The sequence below is a fragment of the Phalacrocorax aristotelis genome, chromosome 9, assembly GCF_949628215.1.
Source record: "Phalacrocorax aristotelis chromosome 9, bGulAri2.1, whole genome shotgun sequence".
Lineage (NCBI taxonomy): Eukaryota > Metazoa > Chordata > Aves > Suliformes > Phalacrocoracidae > Phalacrocorax > Phalacrocorax aristotelis.
Genome location: NC_134284.1, coordinates 32,525,314 through 32,535,630, shown reverse-complemented (window position 1 = coordinate 32,535,630; position 10,317 = coordinate 32,525,314). Strand labels below are relative to the sequence as shown.

The 10,317-nt window shown below is 51.5% G+C and overlaps 1 protein-coding gene across 1 annotated transcript; it reads right to left on the bottom strand.

Annotated features, from left to right (window-relative positions):
- Positions 1–4,906: 4,906 nt before the first annotated feature.
- Positions 4,907–7,646, bottom strand: LOC142062150 (inositol 1,4,5-trisphosphate receptor-interacting protein-like 1). The gene is made up of 2 exons (XM_075104205.1): positions 7,546–7,646; positions 4,907–7,036 (listed from the first exon to the last, which is right to left on the bottom strand). The coding sequence occupies exon 2, from the start codon at positions 7,031–7,033 to the stop codon at positions 5,501–5,503; it is 1,533 nt and encodes a 510-aa protein (XP_074960306.1). The 5' UTR covers positions 7,034–7,036; positions 7,546–7,646; the 3' UTR covers positions 4,907–5,500.
- Between the last annotated feature and the right edge of the window lie 2,671 nt (positions 7,647–10,317).

Here is a 10,317-nt window from a genome sequence, read left to right as displayed (position 1 = left end):
GTCGTAGATGCAAATGGCTGTGGGTTGCATATGTGCCAGGCCTGGACAAATTTTTCTGCCAACATTTCCTATGCAGCGTATCCAAGAGAGGATTACAGTGTCACTGCTGCACAGTTAAATGGATAAAAAAATTTGTTATGGCATTAGAATAATAAAATCATAGAATTGTTTAGATTTAGAATCAACCCATTAACCATTAACTTCTGATACCTTTAATATTCTTATCAATGATCTGGATGAGGGGATTAAGTGTACTCTCAGTAAGTTTGCAGATGACACCAAGTTGGGAGGGAGTGTCAATCTGCTTGAGGGTAGGAAGGCTCTACAGAGGGATCAGGACAGGCTGGATCGATGGGCCAAGGTCAACTGTATGAGGTTTAGCAAGGCTCAGTGCTGGGTCCTGCACCTGGGTCACAACAAACCCATGCAGCGCTACAGGCTTGGGGAAGAGTGGCTGGAAAGCTGCCCAGCAGAAAAGGACCTGGGGGTGCTGGTCGACAGCCGGCTGAACATGAGCCAGCAGTGTGCCCAGGTGGCCAAGAAGGCCAACAGCATCCTGGCTTGTATCAGCAGTAGTGTGGCCAGCAGGACTAGGGCAATGATCATCCCCCTGTACACAGCACTGGTGAGGCCGCACCTCAAATACTGTGCTCAGATTTGGGACCCTCACTGCAAGGAAGACATTGAGGTGCTGGAGCGTGTCCAAAGAAGAGGATTGAAGCTGGTGAAGGATCTGGAGAACAAGTCTTATGAGAGGCAGATGAGGGAACTGGGGTTGTTTAGCCTGGAGCAGAGGAGGCTGAGGGGAGACCTTATCGCTCTCTACAGCTACCTGAAAGGAGGCTGTAGTGAGGTGGGTGTTGGTCTCTTCTCCCAAGTAACTAGTGACAGGATGAGAGGAAATGGTCTCAAGCTGCATCAGGGGAGAGTTAGATTGGATATTAGGAAAAATGTCTTTACTGAAAGAGTGGTTAAGCATTGGAACAGGCTGCCCAGAGAGGTGGTTGCGTCACCGTCTCTGGAGGTGTTCAAAAAATGTACAGATCCGTGGCACTTTGGGACATGGTTTAGGAGGCCCGGGGGTGTTGGGTTGATGGTTGGACTTGATCTTAAGGGTCTCTTCCAACCTTAATGATTCTATGATTCTATGTTACCTGCAGTAATGTAGTCTCTATGGATTTGAGAAGGATGGTTCCCATGGCTTGGAACTCAAGTAAGTGTCCGAGCTTGTTCCCATCATCTTCAATGAAAATTTGGCTACCATTGAGAAGCATTTGTAGGGAGGGAGAGCAAAGTCCTTGAATGAAGATATTGACTTTGGAACAGATATCAGGCAGATCTGAGCTTGGCTGTACCATGGACATTCTTAACTCAGATTAATTTGCTTGACTTCAGAATTTAAATCTAAACCTGATTTTCCAGCATTTTCATTTGCGTTGTGCACAATTTCTTTGTTATTTATGCAGATGTCCTACTTTAGTCATGAGAAAACACTGACGGAAATCAGCCTTTGAAGAAGCATTTTAAAAGTGCTACCTATTCTGCTCTTCAAGCCTCTGTGTTTTTATTGAGTTGGAAAATACAAGAAAAGGCAGAGACTCTGGGATTAGCTTTGCAGAACTGGTGTAAACAAGAAGCGGCAGATGGCTTCACTCTGTCAAGTGCTGGTTGTCCTTTCACACATAAATCTGTTTGACCTCAGAGGAAAACAGGAAAAGTATGAATGAAGGTAAGTAGCTTTGCAAACCCTTAAAAGTTTAAAGATTTTGTTTAGAGTTACTGGAAAAGGGTTTGTAGAAACAGGATGTGTCACGTTTCCTTTCACTTCCTTTGAAGCTACAGGGTGTCAGAGGTGTGTTTCTTCCTCAGATTTAAACTATTCCTATATAAATAATGGCACCTATGGCTTCACCCTTTTGTGTCGCTCAGACTCCAAGCCCTGTGAGGAGAATTCCCTTTATATGTACAATGCAACATTTCCTTGTCTGCACAGCAGACATGAAGATAACACAGGCAGAATCTTTCCTCAGTACATCTGAGGGGAAAATGGGTGGAAAAACATGAGACTCATGGAAGATGGTGAGAATTTTGATAATGACTTCAGTTTATGTTGTTTGATCAGGGTGGGTAAGGTCGTAGGAAACCTCCTCTTTCTCATCCGGTCTCCTCTGAAGTGCTCTAGGTGTGCCTGTTCAAGCAGGAGGGTTGGACAAGATGATCTCCAGAGGTCCCTTCCAACCCCTACAATTCTGTGATTCTGTATATACACTAAACTGGGTTTCCCTCTAGCCCCATGTCCAAGATTTCAGGCTCGCTATCTCCAGAATCCCTTAATTGCAAAGAAGGATTCAGAAGATTGGTGACCTTTGTTTTCCTCTAGCTCTGAAACAGGGAATGCACATAGTCTTTTCTCAGTCTGTTTCTTCATACCTGCCTGCAAATATTTAATAACCACTACAAATTGTTCTGACATGAGAGGAGTGTCCCATCACACAGCATCTTGTTCATACCTGGGTTGACACCTGCCAAGGGAAAGAGGGAGAGAAAGCACAGTTCACTACTGGATCTTCACAAATAAAGCTGGTTTGGGGAAGAAAGCAAGAGGGAACCCATATTCACTCAGTGGAGTGCTCCACGTGCAACCATTCCTTATGACAATACAAATAATTTCTGTTAGCCGTGACTGGGCTCCTCTCCTTATTTTGCTAGCTGCAAAACACAGTCTTGGTGGAGGCTGCTGGAGGTGTGCCACCTGTTGTAGCTACTGAGTAGGAGTCACTAGAAGAAGGGGAATCTGGGCTGAGCCAAAGCACTGTCACTGAATCCTTCCCACACCAGGAGTCTGGACACAGGGCTAGCCCTGCACCACTCACCCCAGTCGTGAAAACTGAGAACTACCTAAGTGCCTCCAGTCATCTGGGACCTCCCCTGTTAACCAGGACTGCTGGTAAATGATGGAGAGTGGCTTGGTGAGCTCCTCTGCCAGCTCCCTCAGTAGTCTTGGGTGGATCCCATCCGGCCCCATAGGCTTGTGAGTGTCCAGGTGGCTCAGCAGGTTGTAAACTGCTTCCTCCTGGATTATGGGGGGGTTATTCCGCACCTCATCCCTGCCTACCAGCTCAGGGGGCTGAATACCATGGGGATATCTGGTGTGACTATTAAAGACTGAGGCAAAGAAGGCATTAAGTACCTCAGCATTTTCCTTATCCTTGGTGGCAATGTTCCTCCCCCACATTTAATAGAGGATGGAGGTTCTCTTTGGTTCTCTCTTTGTTGTTAACATATTTGTAAAAACATTTTTTGTTATCTCTTACATCAGTGGCTAGACTGAGTTCTGGCTGGGCTTTTGCCATTCTAATTTTCTCTCTGCATGACCTAACAAGATCCCTGTACTCTTCTCGAGTTGCCTGCCCCTTCTCCCAAAAGTGGTAAGCTCTCCCTATTTTCCTGAGTGCCAGCAAAAGCTCTCTGTTCAGCCAGGCTGGTTTTCTTCCCTGCCAGTTTGTCTTGCAGCACATGGGGACAGCCTGCTCCTGCACCCGCAAGACTCCCTTCTTGAAGAATGCCCAGCCTTCCTGGACTCCCTTCAGGACTTCCTCCCAAGGGGCTCTCTCAACCAGTGCCCTAAACAGGCCAAAGCCTGCCCTCCAGAAGTCCAAGGCAGCGGTACTTTAGTACTCAAAGCAGGGCTAACCCCAAAGTTAGGACATGTCGTTCAAGGTATTGTCCAGCTGAACTTTTAACGTTGCCAAAGCAGGACGTTCCCTACCCTCTCTGGCTACCTCTTCCAGGGCTTACCTGCTTTCATGGCATACCTCACTTGGTGCAATGTGTGACCATTGCCTTACTTTCTCTTTCACTGTGCATCCCCGAGGCAAGACAGGCTCTGGATAGTGGAAGCCAGCACTTAGATCTCCCTCAGCCTTCCTTCCTAGAGAGATGTGGTGCTGGATGAACCTGCTAGGTAAGAGTTTTCATTGGCTTAAAAGCTCAATGGTACACAAGAGGGAAACAAAGCTCCAAGAAAAAAGCAACGGGTTAATGAGGAGCGGTCATCACGCTGTCATTAACTGTAGCTCAGAGCTTGTTCTTTGAAGCTGGAGGGTTGCAAAGCTCCAAACAAGGATATCATGGATCTATTCAAATGGCAAAATTCACATAGGAGATCTTACTCAAATAACATGCTCCTCTTCTTGCCAATGTGCTTTACCGCTTTGAACCAGCAAAGATGTATGGTAACGGCAGTGTTATTGTGGCCATTTTGCAGAAAAACAAACTTTTGAGGGGGAAAAGTCAGGCCAGAGAGTGAAAACCACTGTTGTGAAAGACACAGAGGTAGCACCTCATCTCGATTTTAACTTCATTTTCCAAAGATCCATCATTAGGCGAGGAGGCTTCTGGTAGCTTTGCGCTACCATCTGGTCATAGAACAACAGGTCGTGTTCCGCACCATCTGAATGAAAACAAGAAGGCTGGGCTTCTTTAGCACTCAGATATAGTCAGTTCTCATAAACGTGGCGTGGACTGCACAAGTGCATGCCCTGAATTGGAGACCTCTCAAAAGCTTTCTCTAACCCTGCTGCACATGTTAATTTTCCCTTGTCAAGGTGGCGGGAACCCGAGCTTGCAGGTCACGAGAGGGTGTGGTGAATGAGTGTCGAGCTCGTACAGGAGCCAGAGCCCTGCTCGGCAGTCGTGACGCTTGTCCCCTGTGCAAAGGGCTCCCCACTCGGACAGCGTGATACCCACGTCACTGAGGAGGCCCCAGGGCAATGCTGTGGGGCTCCCAGGGCTTGGTTTGCATACGGCTGCAAAGGCAGCCGCTTCAGGCTCCTTGTGGCCCACAGGCAGTGTGCACAGCTGTGGAGGGTGGCAAATGATCCCGATGGGCCCAAGGCAGGAGCACAGAGAGGCTGGTGATCCTCAGTTACAGAATCAGTGAAACCAGAGCCCGCTGCATCAGCTCTTCTGCAAAATGCTCCCTGACTCTGTGGCAGCTGAGCCGTCAGCAGCCTATGCCCGTGTTGCCCGACAAAATGGTGCACAGATACTCTCAGATTCAGCGTTTGTTCAAAGACGTCATTTATGGGCACTTTTGCACACAGTAAAAGTCCCAAAGGAACGGACTCTCTCAAAGAGGGAAGGCGGTCGCTGTCGAGGTGGTACCGGAGACTCTGTCGCAAGCCTCCTTGCAACAGCCCCTTCAGCTGCATGGGGTCCCACTCCCCAGAGTGTGCTTTTGCAGTGCAGGAAAGGTGCGGCAGCAATTCCCAATACAGCAGGAGGAAAGTCATCTTTGTCACTACTGCAGTTGTCACCGGCTGCTGCGCTGGGGAGACCGTTGAGAGGAGAAAGCTGCTGATCTTGGCAGAGGGCTGCTGCACAGGGTTTGCCCTTTCCTTTCTGTGTCCCACATTCTCCCCTCTTTTTTCCCTGCAGTAGGAGGTCACTGTCTGCCGTTGGCTGTGAGCCCTGCAAACACAGCTCTGGAAGACCTCTTTCAGTTTCCATAGATCAGCAGTCTCGTGAGCCGATCACGCAGCTCATAGAACTCATGCAGTGCCTCAGCATGGGCGGCTGGATCCTGTGCCAGGTGCTGGAAGAGGTTGGGTGGCTCGGCCGCTTGTAAAGCTGGGGGCAAGACGATCTCCTGGGGCATGTTCTCATTGCCAAAGAAGAAGTGGTCAAGGCGTTTCTCCTCCAGGCAGCAGCGCAGGTATCGCATGATATCCTGCAGCCGCAGCAGGAAATCCCTCCTGCGCCAGCCTGACAGGGGTATGGTGGTCAGGAGGTGCATCACAGCTGTCTTCAAGGTATAGGTGGAAAAGCCTGTGCCCACCATGGCACGAGCGCAGAGCTGCAGGCATTTGAGGTGGAAGCTGTCACGCGGGACCTGCTGGGCCATGTGCCTGAAGAACTTTGCCTCTGCCACAGCATAGCTCTCTGACCAAATTGTGCTTGGGGTGAAGATGGCCTCTGTACTCTGGCTGCTCAGGAAGATGTCTGAGTCGCCTTGCTGCACCCCAAATATCATCTCAATGGTGTGTTTTTTGCTGTAATCTTTTGTCACCTGGAATTTGCAGGAGCGACTGGGTGGCAGCATCATTAGATGACATCTGGACGACTGAGGCAAAATGACCCAGGCACCTTTCACCAACAGATGCAACCAGCGAGCAGTTTTCTGCACATCTAGGTAGGAGCCTGTGCAGAGGGTGTCTAGGAGGCTGGGGTCCTGATTCCTCCTCAGCTCCTCCTCGGGGTGGTGGAGTAGACACAACATCTCTCCTGCCAGCTGCTCTGTCGTGCACGTGCACACAAGCTCCACGCGGATGCAGAAGCACCTCGCTGGCATCTCGTCGTCAGTGCAGAGTTCCAGGTGGAAGGCATGCCCACGGGGGGGCTTCAGGGGCACGAGCAGGCGATAGGTGATGTCTTTCTCACGGGGACTCCAACCTTCAAAGGCGCTGCCAACCCCAATGGCTGCTTGCAACACCGGCATCAAACTATTTGACAAGAGCATTTGGAAGACAAGGACGAGGTTGTCCATCAAGTCCTTCACCAGCTGGCACTCTGTGGCCAGGTCCTGGACTGGCCACTGTATGTGCTCCTCAAAAAACCTTCCTAGGTCATCGGCATCATCATTTCCTTCTTCTTCCTCCTGTGCCTCCTCCACCTGCTCCCTGTCACTGCTGGAGCTCTCCTCATCACTGCTGTCATCCTGCTCACGGCTCCTTTTTCTGGGCCACCACCAGAGCCCAAAGAGCAGGACCAGGACTCCAGCAATGGCCCAGAACTGTCGCTGCTGCAAGGCAGCAAAGAGCAGGGCTCCCCAGGCCACGCTGCTCGGCTCCTGGCTGTTTGGCTCCTGGCTGCTCTGCTCCAGCTCCTGCAGCAGCCGAGACATCTCCAAGCTCAGCAGCTGCGCACGTTGCTGCATGCGCTCGCGCGTGGCCTCATCCAGCTCATCACCGACCTTCTGCGGGTACCAAATGGTCCCTAGCAGAACCCGGATGAGGAATTCTGTGGCAGCCATGGCCTGCGGGAGGAGGGAGAGAAGGGGTTGAGTGTGGCTGGAAGGGAGGGAGGTGGTGGCGGGGGGAGCTGGGGGCAGGTAGGAGAGGGGGCAAGGCAGCTGGGAGGCAGCAAGGCCTGCGCCTGCCCGCGGCAGCGGCATCACCGTGCCCTGCCCAAGGCGCTCCCACGAGCGGCTGTGCCCTCGATGCAGGGTGAGAACCCACCCCACCGGGGGCGCGCGCTTCTGCCCTGGCCCTCGTCCAGCCCAGCCTCTGCCTGCGTGCGTACTCACCGCTGGCCCAGGCTGTACTGGGGCAGGGCGTCCTGCTGGCGCCCCTGATAACCGCCCCCATTGTGACTCGTCCCCTCTGCTGTCACAGGCGCCAGAGCGCATCACGGGCACGCCCGCCGGCCAGCCCCGCCCCTTGGCCCCACCCCGGAGCAGCAACTCACAGCTGCTTCAAGCATCCATAGCTTGACAGCCCAATGGCTCCCCTTACAAAGCAGACAAAAGACCCCTGAAACCCTCACCAAACCTAAGATCCCGTGACATGTGCCATGGATACTGTCAGTGGCTGAGCACAGCTGGGCACCAGGTCTCACCAAACTGCTCAATCATTGCCGCTCCACATCACTGCAGGAGGAGAAAATGACAACAAAATGCAGTGCTTTTCGATAAAGACAGGGAGATCACTCAGCAATTACCATCACTGGCAAAACAGTGACTCGATTTGGGGAAATTACTTCATTAATTTATTACTTTATTACCAACTACTTTATTACCAATCAACTGCATTACTGGAATCCCTAATGTATACGATGAACAAAGAAAGAGCCAGCACAGATCCCCAGATGAGCTATTAGTGGTGGCAGGTATACCCCTGAGGAAAAGGAGGTGCTGTTTACAGTCGCTAACACTGAGGCCAGGAGTCACCCAGCATTGGGCACTTTTCCGTGCTAGGCTGCCTGGCACAGCGGCCCATACCTCCTGCATACTAGAGCTCTTATCTCAGTATCAGCCAGCCAGCAAAGGCAAGCGACCAGCTTCAGCATTCTCTTCGTTCATGGAAATCAACCTATTTCCTTGACAGTTAATAGTTGTCATCAGGAATTTGGCTTTGCAGTTCTTAAATAACAAACCAGGAAGTCTGAGGATGTCTGTTGCAGAAAGCTTTAGCATAAGTGTTTAACAGCTTGGCATAAGATCACAGCATAAAAACCAAAATGACCTGTGTTAGAAGACTGAACATTCTGTCCACAGTTTTGAGTAACAGATATCTATAGAACTGTAAGCAAGTGTAAAAACGAGGCTCGTCTAATGGTTTCAGCCCTAAGCACAACAGGAAGTACAACCACAATCACATGGTAAGGCATTTCCATGGCAACTGATAACCTTTTCCATTAAACTGGAGTTAATTTCAGGCTATAATCTGCCAAAGGACAGGGAATGCACAAGGACGAAGCAAGATAGCTAACACCATATGTAGAAAAAGGAAATGGCTGAACTGTGGGCGTGATGGGAGTGGAAAGGAGCAAGAGCAGGACTCGGCATAAGAAAACCCTGTCTCAGCGTGTCATGTCACAGGCAGGAAATGCTCCCTGCACTCCATTGCCACTGGATGTCACTACGTGGGTTTCCCTGCAATCGACTGTGTAAATAACACAGGTGCAAGAAGTCTGCATCGCTTCTCTTTCCCTGGTCCCTAAACGGTGTCATGGGTCTCTCCTAGCTTAGGAGCAAAAAGTATTAATTAACTGGCTTACGAGGTACGCTGCCTCCATGATTGCCAGGGCCCTGACCAGCGTCCCCAGGCCTTCCCTCCGCCCTGTCCATGGCCCAGAATCCCCCTGCAGCTCAAACCAGGGCTGTCAGTCCCTGTCAGAGCGACACTTCAGGTTGTCAGTTTCCAGCTTCCCCCTGCCTTGCCTGGCCTGGCCATGGGCTCCGTTGAGCCAGGCCCACCAGTGGGCCAATATCCCAGCCTGGCCTCGGCCTGGCCTTGTCCCCACAGCCCTGAGCTGCAGATGGACTTCCTGGCCTGAACTCACCCTGCCACATCACCGTGAACCTGCTTGATGATCTGCAGGCATGAGTGAACCTGCCAAGGGTCTCCAGGCCTGCCCCACTACCTGGATGGAGGTGGTGGGACAGGCCTTTGTCTTAGCACACTCAGCTCCTGACTTCCAGGCCCTGAGGGAGCGGCTGGCCCTCGCTGTACCCTGGCACAAGTGTCCAGAGTGCCATGATACCTAGGTTCTGCTGTAAGTCCTTCCCAGGAAACTGCACCCCAACCCCCCACAACCCTCTGCACCCTAATAGATCCTGTTGTTGCTGTACCTGAAAGCTACAGATTAAGTGGCCGTGGGGCAGTCCCAAAGGAAGGTTGAACTGGACCACCAGAAGCCCTCCTGTCAATTTAAGAGCCGTGGAGAAGTGTTACTGCTTGATAGCTGGACCTGTTGGTTTCCCACAACTGCAAACTACAGTGATGATGCCTTACAGCCACTTCTCCACATCCCTCTTGAGGAAAAAGCAGCATTGAATAGGTCTACCACTCCAGCCGGCCCAAGGTCATGGGGAATGTGAGAGAAGAGCTTCCCTAACCAGCAATTTGTCTTAATTAACTAGCATTCCTTCCTGGGAAAGGTTGAGGGGTTCAGCTGTTTGGAAGGCAGGGGGCAAGACGATCTCCTGGGGCATGTTCTCATTGCCAAAGAAGAGGTGGTCAAGGCGTTTCTCCTCCAGGCAGCAGCGCAGGTATTCCATGGTATCCTGCAGCCGCAGCAGGAAATCCCTCCTGCGCCAGCCTGACAGGGGTATGGTGGTCAGGAGGGACATCAGAGCTGTCATCAAGGTGTAGGTGTGCTGGTTTTTGCTGAGAAGGGGTTAATTCTCCTCACTGTGGGGGTCGGCTACCTTTCCAGCTTCCCGTGCTCTGCCGCGTGGCGGGGGGGGGGCTGGGAGGGGCAGGGCCATGGTGGGGACGGCTGACCCCGACTGGCCAATGGCAGGTTCATTCCATACCACGTGACACCATGGCCAATATATTGAGGGGGGGCAGTGGCAGCGCGGCGTCGGGTGGTGAACGGCAAGCGGCTGTGGCGCGTGCAGTTTGTTTCGGCGGTTCGTTCCCCCTCTCCCCTCCTTTCTCCCTCACCCCTCCCTTCCCCCTCCCCCGGGGCTTTGCGCCTCTCGTTGTTCTCCTTTACACTGCATTTCTACTGTTATTTCTTTTAATTTTAATTATTAAACTGTTCTTATCCCAACCCACGAGCATTACCCTTCTGATTATCTCCCCCATC